This window comes from Glycine soja, chromosome 10 (assembly GCF_004193775.1).
Source record: "Glycine soja cultivar W05 chromosome 10, ASM419377v2, whole genome shotgun sequence".
Lineage (NCBI taxonomy): Eukaryota > Viridiplantae > Streptophyta > Magnoliopsida > Fabales > Fabaceae > Glycine > Glycine soja.
This window is the reverse complement of record NC_041011.1, coordinates 43920696-43940734: the sequence shown is the minus strand read 5'-3', so window position 1 is coordinate 43940734 and position 20039 is coordinate 43920696. Positions and strand designations below refer to the sequence as shown.

Here is a 20039-nt window from a genome sequence, read left to right as displayed (position 1 = left end):
ATTCCAATTTGATGAGATCATTATAAGGACTCATGTTTATTTTTGTGAAAGAACTTAAAAGACAAACTATTTTTTTTTTTGAAAAAAAAATTAAGCCCACCAAAAAGAATCAATATAGTAATTGTGTTCCTAGTTGAGGTGTGATAACCCTTCCAACTTAGATAAATCTAGTGGTTGAGGTAAGGTGGATCACATAAAGTGTGTTTGGGTTACCGTATTTTCAAACATGACCAGCATTGATGTCTTGGAACATGTGTAACGAAGGATAAGATGTTTATACAAACACACTTTATACATATCGGTTCTCAAGTCCAATTAATTTATAATAATTTAATTCAATTTTATAATTTGTGTATTAAAAATATCTTTAGGTGAAATCTCTATACTTTTACACTCAACTGGATTGCAATTTCATATACTAAATTTATCTATACATTGGAACATAAATAAAAAAGAAAAAAATAAACTTAAATATAGTACTTCATGTATTTTCTTATATTATATTTCTAATTAGCTCCATTTTTATAATTTACTTACCATTAAAGATTAATGTTAATTATGTACATATATGACTTTTAGTAATATTTTTTCATCTCACACCTATTAAAAATGTTAAAAGCTTTTAATAATATTTAAAAAATATTTTTAAATAAATAAATATTACTAATATATTTTTACGATATTTTATCTTGTGACATTTTACTAACAGTATCAGTTAGACATAATATTTAAAAAAATATTGTAAAAATAATTAGTAACATTTATTCATATTTGATAACATTTTTTAAATGTTATCAAAAGTTTTTAATAATATTTTTATCAAGTGTTAGATAAAAAAATATTATTAAAAATTATATGATGCAGTGAATGTAAAATTCTAAATTTTATGTGAAAAATAATAATAAAAATTCTTAAAATAGAACACCTTTTTTTTTAAAAAAAAAAGATAAATAAAATAAATAGAAGATGCAAGTTATCAACATAATATTTACCAAAATATCTTTACCTGTGTCTTATTTACGTCTGGTTGATGTTAGTCTTTGATGTAAGATATACCTCACGCCTAAGAAAAATCTAGTTCCTCACCAACAAAATGATGAGCTACTAAAAGGGCTTGAAAAATTGCAATTGGTCAATCATGAAATAATATGCTAAACTATTAGGTGACATGTTTAACAAAGATCAAATAAAACATAAATTAATATTGTTTGATGCTAAATCAAGACAAAGAAAAGGGAAGGAGAAATCTTGTGCAGACACGTGTGAACTAGGCTCATGCATCTGGACACAAAATTACTAGTTAAGAAGCATAATCTAAGGAATCACTCATAAAATATAACGATAGTGAGGTTTTTTTAAAGTGAAAAGTACAAGATCCCCAATGGGCATTCCCCAGGTGTTGGACTGCTTACCTCTTTCGGGGATCAATACAGATAATTATGAAATTTTCATTAAAAATAATAAGATTGGATACTAATTTGGGTAATGGGGTGAATTAAATATTATCGTTATGATGGGGGTGGAACGTCATCTTGGGATAGGTGGTGTGCATCGTACTTGTATTTTTGGAGCCATTGTGCTTGGTGAACTGCTGCTGGACGCGTGAATTTTCCATTTTTTTTCTTTTGCAGAGAAAAAAAAAACTTCCATAATACAGTGAAACTAAACAATTGATTTTGAAAAATATTACTGTAAATTTTCACATGTACCCTGTGTTCGGTAGGAGTGAAAAGAAAAAAAAAATATTTATAAGAGAGTAAGTGAAAAAAAGAGAAAAGTTGATTCATAGAAATATTTTTTTTCTTTTCAATTTAAGTTTTTAACTTTTTTTCCCTTCCTTCCAAGCAAACAAAGCAGTAATGTTTGAGCTTAATTAGTAGCAACTTATTACCCAGAATTGGATTATTATTAAATTTATAACTTTGCTTTTTATAAAATTAGATTATTCTTTTTTTTAACCAAGAAATGTTTGGGATTTTTATTTAGCTGCAACTAATCATCTTTTACCAAGGTATTCCATTTTAAAATAAAATAATACTTTTAGTCGTAATTCTAAATTTAAGTTGGTAGCAAATTCTAAATTTGATTAAAAAACCAAAATGTCAAATTAGTTGTGCCAATAAAAACAAGTTAGATTAATATCAGTGTTTACAAAGAAACTCAGAATTTGGCTTTTTAAATTACATTACTTTATATTAATATGGATGACTAATTGCCAAGGTAAGAATTAACAAGAGGAAAGTATATGTGATGGTTGCTAGTCACATAATAATATATTTGAATTTTATATAACTACAATTTTTTCTCAGGGTCAGGTTTTAAACATATTTTGCAAATGTTAATCCCGACAAAAATGAGTGTTTTAATTAAAATCAACATAAATATTAGGACAAAATCATATAGTTCAACGAATGTTTAAAATAAAAGTGTTTTTTAATTATCGAAATTAGAGTCTTTAACAATCCTTTGTAAAATTTTGAGTTATTCTTATAAATTTTAATCCTTTGAATAGGTTATATAAAACTATTATTTAGTTTAAAACTCAGTCACACTTTAAATTCTTTATATTTCTTTTTAATTTGTTACTTATCGAAATAAGACTCTTTTTCTTTATTCAACATTCATAATTATTTTGTATTTTAAGCTCAAAAGAATATTACAGGTCTCCAAATTAAATGAACATAATTTGATTATTGAAGAAGTGTTAGAAACTTAGAACTTAACCCAGACATTGAAAGCCGTCGTCATAAATAATCAAATTAGCCTGGTCAGTCGATTTAGCATACTAATTTCACCTGTTCGATCCCTAGCTATAAACCTTACTTGTGACGTTTACTTAAGGGGAAAAAAAAACCCTGAACACCATGCACCAAGCCTAATAATTATGTTGCCATTCTTTTAAATTTTAGTAATATCCGTGTGTGGTACGGATCGATGATCATCATCTTAATAAAGTAAAGACCATAATATATATACCTGTACCACTAAAACACTTTGTTTAACAGCTAAGCATGTGTGCGCACTTAAACGAAATTTTAAAAAACTAAAGGTGAGATCGTATATGATTTCTTGTGTTTAACATTTTCTTTTTTTTTGTAGATGTGTAATTTGTTCTTTTTTGGGTGTCTTTTCAACATAGATTAGGATCAACGTTTTGCTATTGTTGCGGGGACACTTGAGAGTATTTAAATTGAACCATTATTCTTTCGGATCTAATTTTTTAATACGATACATATATGTTGTGGCGTGTCTTCTAGAAATCCATTTCGTAATGATATCAAACTTTGACACTCGCCCAATTAACTTTGCACTTTCATAAAATTTAAAAGTTATGATACTATTTTTCAGATCGATCAGGCTTTTAGAAGATTGTGAATTCATCATCAACTTAGTTTTAACGTGAATGGTAAGTCAATTCCACAGAAATTAAAAACCCACTTAGCATGAAGCTTAATTAATATTAAGCCAATAGTTAGCTAACTTGCTTTTAGATGATTAATGGGTGAGAGTAGATGTGATTCAAATTGTTAATTATATGATATGATTGTATCTGAATAGACGATTTGCTTGAATGGAAAATTATCAGAGTTGGATCTTAAACAGCAAGACGTTAAAAAGGCCTAATCATATCGCTTTGTGTTTGAGGGAATTACTACCCGAAAAAAAAGCAACAAAGGACAAAAAAGATATGAATATTAATTCATTGTAGTAAAGATTAATCACAACAGCTAATAGAGAGTTGGAAACTTTGACAGATTAGAAAAGTTAAAGATTTTTTTAATTGAAAACCAATACCATGAGTGTAGAACTTATTATTAGGTTTCATGCAATTGTATTCTTTGTTCTTAAATGATAAATACGAACTTAACAATTTTAGAATGATATTGTGATCTCTAAGACCCAGCATTACGCCTAATAACCATAAATAGTAGCTAGATGAACTTATTTAAACCCTTGCACATCCATATCCACTAACGCTAGCCGACCTTAAGCATATGTAAGATGACAAAAATCAAACTATGGACACTTTTTACCAAATAGATTTGATAAATTTTACGAATATTTTCTCTAATGTAAAGACAGTTAAGCTAATGTTTTAAATTGCGAAGCTAATGTGGTTTCGTCATCTTCATTTCTATTATATGGAAACTCTGCTGAAAGGGAGGAATTTAAAACTTCTAAGGATATAAAGAACATCTTTATACTGCTATATTAAGTATTAACCCAAATAAAATGGAGGAGATAGAACGAGATGAGGGAATAAAATCAGCATATATATCAGAAAGTTGTTTTGAATAAAGAGGAAATATATATGCTCCCCCATTCTTGGTTTGGGTTATTTATATATATACTAGGTTCAGCTTCAATTTTTTTCAATGACATGATTCGAATCTTTTATTTAACGAACGTAATTGATATGTTCTTCTTCTATTTGTCTATTCCTTTCTCATTGGTCATTACTCATTAGGAGATGAGAAAGAATTTTGCCTTTAATCTTGACGTTTTTTTAAATGGGTCGGACATTAATATTTGGTGGATGTTGATGATGGTTGAGTGGCCACCTCTAAGTGAGTCATACATAATATTTAGGAATGTATTATAAACTAATTAAGTAAATATTTAAATTATTTCTCCAAAAACATTACACATATCAAATTTGTCGTATAAAAAAATTGGACATTCATTTATTCTTTAATAATATTGCAAAAGAATGGATTAATTGATTGTACACAATTTTTTTATTAATTTTTAGACTAATCTAATTAGATTAAACTCATATTTGTGAGAGTGTATCAAGTGAAATTTTTTATGGTTAGATATACAACTATATATAAATTTAAAGTCATAGAATCATACATATGATGAAAATTAAAAATTAGTTGATTATCAAGTAATTACATTAAAATATCGTGTATATTTTTTTGATTTGTTGTTTAAATATGATTTATATTTTTATTTATATTAATAATATTTTTTTTTTTGCTTTTGGTAACCATTATCATTGGGATTTTGTTGCTTTCCAGTGAAATTTTAAAATATCCTCGTATGTTTTGATCCTTTAAATTCATCATAAGATTAATATTTCTTGATAAAAATTTAGTTATACTTAAAGTTTTTTAATCTTTTCTAAGGGTGTATTCTCATTTGATATATTCTCCATAATATTTATAGCTTTATGCCAACAATATATTTAATTTTCATTAATTAGATAGAATTTAAACTAAAACAGAAACAACAAGTCTTTATTATTTTTTGTTGAATAAACAAGAACAAGTTCAAAAACAATAATTTGTTTTTTGTTAGTTTTTATTATGGTATGTTTGGGATATCTCAAACATACTTTTGGAACTTCAAACTTAGTTGTGTATTATGTTTAGTTTTTTGTTAAATTAATTATATAACTTAGGGTTGGGATAAACTTGATTTTGAATCATACATTATTTTTAAGTATTTTTGCTTTATATATTTACAAAACATGAAGTAATTTTTTTTATTAGTATTATTTAAATAAATTTTATTGACATACTTTTGAACAAAAAATATCCCAACATAAATCACATTTGTTTTTATCAAATTTAATTAAGTTTACTACATATTTTTATTTAAACTAATGATTGCAAACTTTAATCTAAAACATGTGTTAAATCAACAACAATTACAAGTTGGGTGATTGATACCATTTAGAGGTCGATTATCCAATTGAAAGTAGCGAAATTGTGTTAAGGTAGGTAAGTTTAGTGTGATCTCACACTTGTAATGACTCTAAAACAGCCATTATGGTTACCTAAATCTGACTAATTGTTCAATTTGACCATAGTAGCATTAGCAATCAAAGCAGGTGAAAAGTTATATATCTAACAATTAGTAATTACAAGTTAAAGATCAAAAGAACCAAATTAAGCTTGCAAGAAATTCATGTGCACAACAATGGCTGCAATAACGAAATAAGACAACTTAGTCGACCTTGCACTATTTGACCATACCTGCCAATATGTTCCCCCCAAAAGGTGGGGCTTAGAGTACTTTTAAGAATGATTGTAGTTTCTATGGGACCTAATTAACTTTGATAATTCTTAGTATTATCTTCAGTTCTTTTTTCTTACTTCTTACCTGTTTAAGGTGGATTAAGCGTACGTAAGCAACGACCAAATTCAGCTTCAAGCTTTATAGATGAAGTGGATGGTCACAAACACCTCCTTAAAATTACCTATATTTTATGTTAGGTCTTTTCCTAAAATATGATATAAACATTACTTGTGGAAATATAAGATTGGAGAAGAGAGGGATGGAGAGGTCACATTCGAATTTGTCCAATTGATATTTTTAATAAAAATTAATAAATTAATATTTATTGATAAAAAAAAAACTTATAAAAAGTTGGATTCTACCAAAAAAAAAAAAAAAACTTAAAAGAGAGGATGGTTCAGAAAACAATTTGGTCATCAATTGAATGACGAAGTTTGAGGCACGCGCTAACACATCTATGTCAAAAACTTTATGACTATAGAGCATAGTGCGAACCAAACTAATTGTCGTTGTTGGTCTGATCTACAATGTGTTGGCTGTTTGGCACTACCGACCAATTTAGCGAATGCTTTGTTTTATTTGGACGATAATGATAATCGTATCACTTGCAAAATTTGATTATATTTTATTGGAATAAAACGTTTTCTTCCATATTTTATTCGGTTAAAACGGGATTGATTTGGGTTTTGCATGTGAAACAATTAAGAAAGTACTCTCTCGGTACTTTGACCCACATCCATTCTGGAGCACTTTTCTAAATTTTAAGCCAACTTTTTGACTCAAGGATTATGCAATATCCCTGGTCAACCGGTCAACCTTTGGATTATTATCCACTTATTCAAAGCAAGATAGCCACACGCTTGGGTAGGCTTACATAGCATTCATCTTCACCGTAATCCACCATCTCATGCTTGTCTTTGGAAGTCCATGCCAACATCATTTGAAGAGCCTATAGAGTGTTTTTCAAAGTAATTATTTATTATTCAGGATATTTTATGAGAATCAGAAGATCAAGGTATTGAGCATTGGATTTTCATAAATCACGATAGTATTTCATTAAGGTATAGTGTCTAGTGTGAGATACATATTGAGACTATATATACCTAAAAATATCTATTCAGTTTCTTGATGACATGATATACACATATATGAATTAGTGATGCAAATTTGACACTCATTATATACCCATATTCTGATATAAAATAATTTGATAGGTCAAGATTAAGTATTCACGAGCTTCGAATTTATAAGTGCATTATTGGACAAGAGGATAGGCAATAGGCGTACTCAAGTCATTTATAAACATTCTTCTAGTAATAGTTTAGGTGAATTCATTCCTTGACATTTGGAACAACAATTTCTATGATATATATAAACAGCAGGTTGCATTAGACAAGCTAACGGCTCAAAAAATGAATGAAAATTGTAAACAAATCGAAACAATTTAACTGAAACTTATCTTCCAATAAAAGGATGATACTTCAGCTTGACTTAAATAATCTACATTCAAAGTTAATTAAGCACCACTTATTTAAAGTTATAAATGTCATATTTGAATAAAATATGCAATAAGTGCTTGTAAAAAAATAAAATAAACTTCTCTTATGAACTTAAAATAGATTCTGCATAAATTAAAATTATCTTTTTAAAAAATTTAAACAACTTTAGTTTCTTTAAAAAGTTAATTTTAATTTATAAAATAATTAAGCTCTTTTTTTCTTCTATAAGTATTTATAGATAAATTTAACCAAAAAAAAAACTAACGTATAAGTTTAAAAAATAACTTGCTTCTTTTCTTTTCTTATCAAAATTATTCTTCAAATAATTTTAAGTTACCATCTTGATGTTGTTCTGAGTAGTAATACACTCAATTTTCTTAAATAAAGTTTGAGTTCTCTATGAATAAAAAATATATAATTATTAGAAATAGTAGTTGGAGACTCTCTCGAAAATGATCAATTAAGTTATTTTTTTAGAGGAAATTAAATTTATTTATTTTTACTATTAATTCTTAGTTCGTTGTCTCACTTCAACGCAGATTGTCATATTTTTTTTTTTGGAAATTCAAATGTTAACTCAATGGAGTTTACACACTTTTTTTATATAAAAAAACACTTTCCAAAGTAAGTTTTTGAAAGGCCATTTTTTTTCTTCCTCCATAACTCCATTTCGGCGAATGTGCGAAAGGCTAATTAAAATCAATACCATATCAATAAAAAATAAATAAATAAAATTTATTATTAGTTGAGAACTTGAGATAGAAATATTAAATAAAATTAATTATAATATATTAATAATTAATTTTACCTTATAAATTTTGAAAAACAAATCTTAAATAAAATCATAATAATTTTTTAATAAACTATCTTAATTCATTAAAAATATTATTTTAAAATATATGCCGTAAAACCGGCTATGAGTGGGATGTAATTTTTTTGCTTTGTCGGATTTGGTTAGCATAAATAATAACGTTAATTAGGTTTTATCTATGCCTTGTACGTTGTACATGCCCGATTCCGTTTAGAATTTGTCGAGGCTCTCATTCATCTGAACCAAGCAAATATTTTTAAAAACTCAAATAAAGATTTTTTATGATAGTTTAATCGAACCAACCAATGATTACTATTTTAGAAGAATGTGTGGCTCAGTTTATTTTGCTATGTGAATTGACAGTATTTGATTAAAATATTAAATGGCTTGTTTGATTGCGTGGAAGAGTAAGACTTATAGTTCTCTTGTCGTTTTTTTTTTGGACAGAAGTTCTCTTGTCTTGATGAGGTATACACCGTTCCTATGTTTCGAATTATATAGGACAAAATTTTAGTATTAGGTATTTTTAGTGTTATTCATTAATTAATATTATTATATAAGTTGTCAAAAAGTAAAATTTTAATTTTAATTGGAGAATAAGATAAAAGAATGCTTAAAGTATTGTACTTGAATTTTATTCAATTATATTTTAAGAGTTTTGGTTTATTATGGAATATTTTTTATTTTAAATATTAAAAAAATATTAATTATTATGTAAAAACTCTTATTTAAATATCTAATTAATTTATAACCATTTACATATACAAACTCTTTTATTAAAAGAGTTGTACACGTAATTAAAAGAGTTGTACACGTAAATGCCTATAAATTAATTAAATGTTCAAATAACATATCAATATCAATAAATAGTATAACAATGACGAATAGTATAAAAAATAAGAGTTGTGTATCTTAACAAAATAATTAGTTATACTATTATGATAAAAAAATACTTTACTTTGATCATTAAAAATATTTTCCTCAAAGTAAAGTATTTTTTTATCATAATAGTAAAACTAATTATTTTAAATTAGAAAAATTGAAAATAAAGGAGCAATTTTATTTTCTTTTGCGAAAAAAATGAACGAGCAAATTGTTTGTACGTGTTTTATTCTGCATTCACTTGCCAGATCAATTCCTTCACTATACGTTAAATTTGAGAGCAATACTTAGAGCAAGACAATTGTGATATTTTGTCTTTTATACATTTCCTTTGATTAATAAGTACTCCAATGATTAAATGAAGAAGATAGAGGAAGGATTGTTGAATGAAACCAGAAAACTAGTTGCAACCGATTGATCGGAGATGAAGAAAGATATTGAACTATATACCACGAGTCCACGACATATTATTATTAATATATATATATATATATATATATATATATATATATATATATATATATATATATATATATATATATGATAATCTTCAAGAGATTAATTGAAGATGTACAATGTTGTGTGATTATATTAGGATGAATTTATATATACTGCAATATTCATCCAAAGACTAATAATTAAGTACAAACGCCATGATTTATTCGGGGAGGGGGAATCCTGGCTGTATATATAGATGCCACTGTCCTTATTCAGTATTATTTATATATATTATTAGTTCTGATGATGAGTTTATACCATGGTCCAAGTGACTGGTACTTCACCATCATTGGTGTTGAGTCCCAAATCCTTCCACACGGTTTTGGACGCATCAACAACGTTCGTCTTGCATGCGTGTGATTTGTCACACCCATGAACGGAGTCACACTCATCCACCACCTTAGCCAACGTGCTCCTTCCATTTCTAGCTTTGATTCTTATCATTTTCCCGCATCGTGCGCCGTGGTTGTACCATCCGGTGGACAGTGCCACCACTCTTTGTGGCAGCGGGTGGAAATTGCCGTCGCACTCAGCGGGGCCGCCTCCGTCCCCGCCGCGAGCGAAGTTGTTGAGAGTGAGAGTGGCGTGCGTTCCAGAGGGATTGTATGGAGGGGAATGAAGGCCTTTGGATTTGCATGAAGATGCGTTTGTGAGATATGGAAGATGGGTTATCACATTCATTAGGCATAATAAGAAGACCAATAACACACCAATATTATTCGCCATATTGCTCAACCAATGAATATGTCGCTTAATTTACTTGAGTAGTTGAGTAGTATATATGGTGTGCTTCTATTAATGTATATATAGTAGGTCAAGGCAAGGGGAGTAATCTTGGTTTTATCAGTTTATATACCGCTCAAATCTAGAACATCTTTTTATTTTGTACTTACGAGGTGAAAGGTAAAATTTTGTTTTGGTTGCAAATATACTTGAGATGATTAAGCACAGATAAGACATCACATAGAATCGTAGTTTACCATTTTAAACGACAGTAATCACTTGTACAATTGTACTAGATTCAATTTCGTGAACTCAGCAAAGAAAAAAAAAATTCAATTTCGTAATTGCATTACTTTATTTATTAATATAATGCAAACTGTCCACTTAGAATATCTTTTTTTTTATAGATCCACTTAGAATATTTTAATTTAGTATTGCTGATGATCATAATAATAATAATAATAATAATAATAATAATAATAATAATAATAATAATAATAATAATAATAATAATTTTAACTTTAAAAGAATTATATGGCATAAAAATGGTATGGATCACTTACTCATTTGAGTCAATAGGTATATTAATTTATTATTAAAAACGCTACTTATGTAGCACTTATAACTTTGTACTTTAAATGTTAAATTATATTTATTTCAATTTCAAACTACCTGCAGATGTTTAAAAGAAGGTTATTTTTGTTTCATTTTTAATTTCCCCTAAGTGGGGTGAAGTAAAATAGGTTGACCTATTGATAAACTAAATCAGGTTGAGAGATCATCTTGTTTAAATGTGATTACTTTAAATATAATCACAATATATATCAGTTAATCAATGTGCCTGACCTTATTCATAGTTCTAATGATATGATTGATGAGTTTATGCCATGGTCCAAATGATTGGTACTTCACCATCATCGGTGTTGAGTCCCAAGTCCTTCCACACAGTTTCGGACGCATCAACAACGTTGATCTTACATGCACAGCCATGCACGGAGTCACATTCGTCCACCTCCTTAGCCACCGTGCTCCTTCCGTTTCTAGCTTTGATTCTTATCATTCTCCCGCACAATGCACCCTAGTTAGACATTTTATACAAAGTATATATATAACCTCTATCAGGGTCATTGTTTATGTTTTTCAGTTTTTGCTTTGTTTCTACTCTTATGTATCCCTGGTGGTAGTACTTCTTATGCTTCCCGTGGTTCCTTTTATTCCTATATATAATATAATTTGGTTTATTAATAAAACGAAGTATATAACCTCTTCAATTCCACTATATTTAATTTCGTTATTGCATTATATTTTATCCGACGCAAATTGTCTACTTAAAGTGTTTTAATATGTTACTTATCCTGTAATAATAATAATAATAATAATAATAATAATAATAATAATAATAATAATAATAATAATAATAATAATAATAAAGTTAATTTTTATATCCAAATATAAAACATTATAAATATGACTTTTAAGTTAGTTATAAATTAACAAATTTAATACAATAATACTCATACATCTCAATTTCTTACTTACAACTCACTTTTATCCTTTTATTTTTATTTTTTATCTTTCGCTACCTTTTCCCATCACATCACATCTCATTTTTTTTACTTCATTTAAGTTTAATAAATAATAATAATAATTAAATATTTTAATTATAAGAAAATAAATTGTATAAAAATGGTATGAATCACTTACTTATATCCCAATTTTCTTTCATAGGTTAATGCTCAAACGAGAATACTAATTGTTATGAAAACATTTTCGTAAAATTATACACCAAAGAATATGATTGGTTATTTTTATCATAACATACGGTATCTTATATTTCATCAATTATAACTGCGCATATGCTATTGACACGTAATGATTCGTGCAATTGGTAGGAAATAGCAATACTGAAGCTAACATTATATTTCAAACCAGCATGCGTTTGGAAGCGCAATGAAGAGCTCTCAACCTCGGTATATGCAAGAAGAAATTAATTAATTATATGCCTCAGTGTTTGTTGCTTTCTTATTTATTATACCGGTTTACATTATTTAAGTTACATGCTATATATCTTTTTTGTGAAGAAACTGTCAAAAAGGCGAACTCAATACAATAAAAAAGAAAAATCAATGTCCAGCTAAAGAAATCTAAAGACGGCAGAAACTAAACAAAAACAGAAAAAGATCCAGTTAAGAAAATCTTTCTTCTTGATTCGATTTTTTTTGGAAAAAAAAAGTATTTTGATTTCTTACAAAAACTTACTGTAACCATTGTTTTTTTTATTTGTAAATGACGGAACCCTCCATTGTAATATATTAAAAAATTGACCGATTTGAACTTTACAAATTCTTCTTTTTTCTTTTAAACTTGGCCGGTCGCCACAGAAGCCAAAAGAAAAAACGGATTGTTTGTTGTTTTTCCATATCTAAGCACACAAGACTAATTGGTTTTAACTTAAAGCTGCAAAGTAAAAACAATACAAATAAGAGCAACTTGCAAATTGAAGATGTAATGATAGAAAAGGACAAACAAACGGTAAAAAGGGATGGAATCAAGAAATGAAACAACAACCACAACGTATTATTAATTATTAATATACATACATGCATTCATGGGATGCCATCTTCAAGTAGATTAATTCTTCTAAAAAAAGTAGATTAATTGAAGTTTTGCAATTTGTAATTAAGGATGAAAATAACTATTTGTGAATTATTAAGTTTCATTTGTTAATAAATATTGATGAAGTTTGTTTGTTTAACTGAATAGGCAAATTCAAAAGTCAAAATCATTTATTTTTTTGTCAACAGTGATAAAATAAGTAAAAATTGAAAATTTAAATAATAAAATAAGTAAAAATTGAAAATTTAAATGATAAAATTTGCAAAAAAAAAATAGGTGATAAAATTTATAAAATAATAAAAGTTTAGCAATAAAATTTACAATTAAACCTTAGTTTTATAGATAAAAATATATGATTGGAATGAAAGATGAAAAAGATTGCTAAAATTGATAAGTGAAATTAAAAAAAAAAAAGTTTTAGCAAAGTCAATAGATACACTATACACCGATAAGTTACTGATACAAAAACTTTGATTTAGATATCGCTTAAATAAATTAATCAAATTTAAACAATCATATTTTTAACAAGTCTAGTCTTACCTAAAAAAACACAGTCAAGCATTTTTAAGTGTTGGACATGATTTAGTTTGTTTACATCCCTAATTGTAATTAAATTAGGGGCAATAATATGAGATGAGTTTATCTTGCATTCATCGAAATACTTAACTAATGTTTATTTAGAATGGTTGAAAAGCCACTAATTGAAAAATACACGAAAACACATTTATTAGAAAGTTTTCCATCTTATGGTAATAAAAAAAAAATTGTTGTCTCACCAACATTTATTGTCTTTTATTTGGGCAAAATTAAAGCTACAATTCATATATAAAGAGAAATTAAAATGAAAAAAAAATCATTATACCCTATATGATTACAATACATACATATATATATATATATATATATCTATATATATATATATATATCATTTTTATTTAACAATATTTATGCTATTTTATAAATATACTTATTTTTTTCTGTCACTCGCTCTTTCCTTCTCTTTTCTCTCTTACCAAACCCTTAAACAATCATCTTATTTTCTATTTTTTCTTCTTAATTACTTTCTTTCCTTTCACTTTATTTCTTCTATCTTATTCTTTCATGAACAAAATAAACATTAAAGTAATAAAGTCACGATTACTTGAGAGAATTCCAGTTGTATATATATAAATGCCTGTCTTTATTATATATCGTTAATCCTGATGAAGAGTTTATGTGTACCACGTACGGTCGAAGTGGGACTTCACCGTCATTGGTGTTAAGTCCCAGGTCCTTTTCCACACAGTTCTCGACGCATCAACGACATTGGTATATTGCTCTTGCATGCTTGGTGGTTCCTATGTGATTTGTCTATATATATAAAGAAAAAGAATTAAATTAGATTAATCACGCTAATTTTAATAATTATTATATCATTTTATAATTTTCAATTAAAAAATATTTACTTAAAAGTTACTGTTTAATTAAAAATTATTTTCACATAAATAACTCATAACGACTAAATATGAATTATTTTAATAATAAAAATATATTTAAAATATCTTTAAAAATATTTAAAAGATTGAGAAAATATAAAAAAATATAAATAAGAAAGATTTTCAACATCGAACCTAAGTTCATTATAACAACTATAAAAAAGAAATTAAGTCAAGCAACGAGGGACACCACAGAACCCCCTCTAATAGGGGAAATCTTATCACATTCATGGCTATGAGTGGTTAAATCCTTAGTTAGGGTCTCACAGGCCTCAAAGTCAAAGCGATGTATGATGTACTTTTTACTATTTATCAATACAATATCAGGTGTTTTTTATTCAATTATCTTTTATGCTTTTATCTTGTTTATATTATTCATTTTTATATTCTTTTAAGTGTTAGATGCTCGGAAGAGGATAATTTAAAGAGAATATGCATGCATAAGTTGTAAGGGTTAGACGCTTGGAAGAGGGTATCTTCTAATGGAACAAGAAGAAAATATATTATAATAAATTTATTGTTAGACATAGAGTGATTGCATTATGTCCATACGTTAAAAAAAACATCTAGAATTAGAACTTCATGCATTTTATCTATTAATTGAGTCTTTGCAAATACATTTGGGAGATAAATAGATAAAATAGGCTTGTCATGTGAGGCATCAGGAGCAAGTAAATGAATAGATGTGAGTAGGATAGAATCACCTAAATTGATAAAGAAAAATCATAAATCCATACCTCCTAGACATAAGTCAGGCTAGGAGTCCCCATATTATCTAATTCAGCTAACTTATCTTTTAATCATCTTATCTTTTCTTTTGTTTTTTATCTTTGTCTTAATCTTTTACTTTTTTATCTTTAAATCTTTTATTTTTCTTTTAAATCTTTACTTTATCTTCTATTTTTTTTATCGATTATTTTAAATTTCTTATCTCTTGCTTTAAAATTAAATTTACATTAATTTAAGTACAAACAAAGTTCTTATGGATTCGGACTTCTGGATATCTTATTACTTGTAACAAATTGATGCACTTGCCAGCGGGTTAACAATAACATATGTACACTTTCATATTAATTTAAAATTATTTATTATCTCTTTCATATAAATTAAAATTTAAATTATTTAATTATTTTTTATTATTATTTAATTTTAACAAAATTTAACACAAAAGATCTTCATAATAAGTAAATATAATTCAATAATTTAATTAATTTGATATCTATGTTCTTTCTCTATAAATAAATGTAAAATATGATATAAAAATATTCACAAATTTTAATTAAAAAAAGTAACAAAACAACAAGTAGCCTAATCAGTATGATGGTGTTAAAAAAATGACACTGATTTTAAAAAAGAATCCTTGATGCTTCTAATTAGAAGCTTGAAATTAGATTAATTATTTTGCCCAATTAAACTCGTTATAATCGACTATTTTGTGTGATAATTGAGTATTTGTTTTTTGTAAAACAAACTTTTTCATAGTGCATGCTTATAATAGTCTACTATTAGTTATAAATTAAATAACGGGTTATCTCATACGACGACAACAATAATCCATTATTCCATCGTGATAATCTACTATAAAAAAAAAACAGTGATGTAGCAATAATAAAAATATAAAGTCATCACTAGTCACAGAAATTAAGCCGCAAGCAAAGGCAGCATATATAGCAGAGAAGACATCGGATCGGAGAGGCACAATGATCTCAATCACTTATATGTTCAGTCCTTACAAGGAATAACCACTCCAACTTACACCACCAACAACAGACATGCATTTCCTAGCTACCATCTTTCTGTGTGTGTATATATATATATATATAGGATCAGACACATGCAGAAGACTGAACAGAAAGGATGTGTTTGCGTTAAGGGAGATAGAAAATATAATAGGGACCAAAAGTAAAAAAATAAAATATTAGGCATCTAAAATCTAAAAAAAAATCAAGATAAAAACATATTCAAACCTCTCTCCTTTCACTATTTTTTCACGTCTAGTCAAAAGCATTGCTTGCGCTTCTCCTCTCGATGCTTTCTTCACTTGTCAAGCCTTGTAATTTATAGAAGAAAAAATTGTAGTGTGAACAGTTGCTTAGTTTTTTTCACCGCTTTCCATAGTATACATAATACATCTAAGGAGGCTCGTGAAAAAATTTCAACAAATATGCATGGTACATTAAATATAATGCACTGTAACTTTGGATGGACCTCTATAATTTTCCCTGCCGCCAAAGGAAAATATCTTTCGATCATTCACATATGATCCATGCCGATTATTTTCTGTGACACAAAGTTGAAGCCACGTGATACAACTTTCGTCATTAACTATTCAACATTATTCATAACTTTTAGATTAAGTAAACCAAATTAACCAAAGTTTGTGGCTTTCTATATTCTGCCTTGCGTGCGTAACATTTTCACTTTGTTTCTATATTCTCTCATCTTTTCGTATCTTTTTTTAGGGTAACATCTTATCATATCAAAATGTATGTTTCATAATTATTTGAAAAACGAGAATAATTCTCCATCAAAATCAGCACAGGTTCAAAATGAAATAAAAAAGTAACATAACAATTTATGTTAAATAAACATGTATGAGTCCAGAATCGAGGTGTGATTTTGGAGAAAATCTTTAGTTCCCCTGATCAAATTTCTCTAAAATATAAGAATTTATACAAAGATTATTCTTTAATTTTGAAGTAATTAACTCTACAATTAATTAACTAAGATGAAATAACAATATTTGTATAAATTAATTAACTAAGAGGACATAGCCATTATAACAGACAAATTTCTAAAAACATTTAAGATTGGGACATGAAAAAGGAGAAATTATTATATAATTCATGATCACCGTGTGTTATAGTCTTGACTAATCTTTATGTTTGACATATAATTAAGTTTTTTAAATTTTAAAAAGAGCTTATAAAATTTGGTTATCAATACTCTTATAAAAATTATCCAGTCTCTATTTTGGTGTCCACGTATTGATTGTATGTTGTGTGTGCTCATACTTTTTTTTTTTTACTGTACTATACTTCTTTTCTTTTTCTTTTTCTTTTTTTTGTAATTTTTAGTGCACTACACTTCAAAGTTCCGAACAGTCAAATTATCCAGGCCACTACCTAGTATATGTATATAATGTGGAGATCGTTCAAAACTAAAAGTTTTAAACCATGTAATAATTTCTCATAAGAGAGAGTTGTTCTTATCATGCTCGGTGGCGAGGCAATTGTGGCTAGCTTCTTTGTCATTCATGGATATCACCAAACTTCTTTTCGGCATTTCATGGGGATGTGGCAGATAATCTGGTGCGCTGTAATTTTCAGCATATGGATAGCTAGAAATAACTACATTTTCAAGGGAAGTGCAGTGGATACCACTAAGCTCATGGAGGACATCAAATTGTATTCATGGTCGTGGATGCACAACAAAATGGAGGTAACATAAATCTCTGAACTCTGAAGTATGATTTGAGTTAAGTTTTTGAATGCGTGGGGTTGATGGCTGGATGTTCTTATGTCTGCAATTATATTTTCTTGTGGCTCTGGATAAGTGGTTATGATATTGCATATTAATTTTCTTGTGGCTGGATATGTTGATTTATATGTAGAGATAGGAAGATAGTGATACAAGGGGATTATCAAGTTCATTTTGTAAACTTTATGTTGGGAAACAATGTATATACGGTCAGCTATGGCTTTTCATAGGTTATCTAGTATTTTAATTTGTTTTGGGTTGAAATACAATATAACCTCATGAACTAGTACATATTATCACTTTGTACTGGTACTTCTGGTACCTTTTTCAGTTAGTACATATTATTTTGCTCATAAAAGAAAAAGCAAATAATGATGCATGATGATCCATGTTATTTAACAGAAATAAAAGAGAAATAAGTGAAAGCATAATAATTAAGTGATATGATGTGACACAAAATTAAAAGAGATTAAAAAAATTATGAGTGTTATAATAAGATGTTTGTAATGGAATAATATCCATACATAATTTATCATGATATAGATATTCACCAACTTTAATAAAGTGTCTCTTTTGAATTATTTTTTTCATCCACCACGAAATTAAATTTGTTTGAAAGATATATTTATATCATTATTCTAAAACAAAAGCAAGTTAGCTTTTTTTTTTTTGTCGGCAAAAATAATTCATTCATGCATAAACGGTACCAGTGAAAGTTACAGAAAGAATACCAAAGGTTAGATACAATTTATGCTTCAGTAAAAGCAAGAAAATAAAAACTAACCCAGGATCCCACAAAAGGCAATACCATGCTACAGTACAAAATGGAATGGGATGTATGGCTAACATTTTTCACCCTATTCCAGCCCAAAATGGGATGTATCACTAACATTTTTCATAATTTATTCGAACAATATGATAAATTATTACGATGAAATATTAATTAATATTGAAGTATAGTACGTACAATCTAACACTACATAGTATATACTACAAAGTTGTGATTTTATTAAAGGGAGAATACGACTTTATTCATCCAAACTAAGATACACATACATATATAGACTGATCACACAGCGTAGGAACAAAACAAGCTTTATACAAGCTTGTCCTCTTTAATATATTTTATTATTGGTCGAAATTTATTAAAATTTATAAAATTAAGAGCGATTTTAATTTGTAGTTTTTAATAAATTTTAACTAAGAATATAATAAGAATATGTTTAAAAGAGTTTATTGTTAGAACTTCTCAAAATATATTACTAATGATGATGATGATTTATGAATAAGTTAGGCCATGGTGGGTGACTGGTACTTCACCATCATCAGTGTTAAGGCCTAAGTCATGCCACACGTACATTTTCAGATGCATCAACAATGTTTGTCTTGCATGGTGATTGATTGGCGTGATCCTGGTCACAGCCTTGCGTGGAGTCACACTCGTCCACCACCTTCGCCACCGCGGTCCTACCGTTTCTGGCCGTGATTCTTACCATTTTCCCGCACCGGGAACCACCATTGTACCATCCTGTGGACAGCGCCACCACTCTTTGTGGCAGCGGGTGGTAGTTCCCGTCGCATTCGGAGGGGTCTCCTCCGTCCCTGCCGGGGCCGAAGTCGTTGACGGTGAGAATGGCCGGCGTTCCCGAGGGTTGAATGCTGGTGAGTGAGCACCATTTGATTGACAAGATGCTGCATTAGTTACATAAGGAAAAAGGGTTATAACGAACATTCAGGGATATTATGCAAAAGAAAACCATGAATACCTGACATACCTAGCTTTTCTCATGTCTCTCTTTTCAAGCTGTTGGTGTGTTCATTTAAAATAATTACGATTTAATTTTAAAAATCATGAAAATGGTATGATTTCAAAAAAAAATATAACACATTAACAGCTTAGAAAGAGACAACACAAAAATTATCTCCTATGTTTGCAAAATAAGGTCCTATATAGTAAAGGCAAGGGTAGTCTTGGCTTTTCCAATTCTTTTAATTTGGTATGTTCAAAATCTCTCACATAGAGTATTT

At 27.9% G+C, this 20039-nt stretch overlaps 2 protein-coding genes across 2 annotated transcripts; both read right to left on the bottom strand.

Moving 5' to 3' along the window:
* Positions 1–9857: 9857 nt before the first annotated feature.
* On the bottom strand, positions 9858–10571 carry LOC114369350 (ripening-related protein grip22-like). The gene has a single exon (XM_028326567.1). It carries the CDS (start codon positions 10441–10443, stop codon positions 9970–9972), a length of 474 nt encoding a protein of 157 aa, XP_028182368.1. The 5' UTR covers positions 10444–10571; the 3' UTR covers positions 9858–9969.
* A 749-nt stretch (positions 10572–11320) lies between these two features.
* Positions 11321–19800, bottom strand: LOC114371790 (ripening-related protein grip22-like). Its single transcript, XM_028329126.1, has 3 exons — positions 19787–19800; positions 19391–19703; positions 11321–11407 (listed from the first exon to the last, which is right to left on the bottom strand). Exons 1-3 carry the CDS (start codon positions 19798–19800, stop codon positions 11321–11323), a joined length of 414 nt encoding a protein of 137 aa, XP_028184927.1.
* Positions 19801–20039: the final 239 nt, after the last annotated feature.

Excerpts from the sequence above, each read along its gene's own strand:
- LOC114369350 (XM_028326567.1), bottom strand. The coding sequence starts at position 10,443 with ATGGCGAATAATATTGGTGTGTTATTGGTCTTCTTATTATGCCTAATG.
- LOC114371790 (XM_028329126.1), bottom strand. Across the intron at positions 11,408-19,390 it reads AATCACCATGCAAGACAAAC|GTTGTTGATGCGTCCGAAAC; the intron begins ATTGTTGATGCA and ends TGTAAGATCAAC.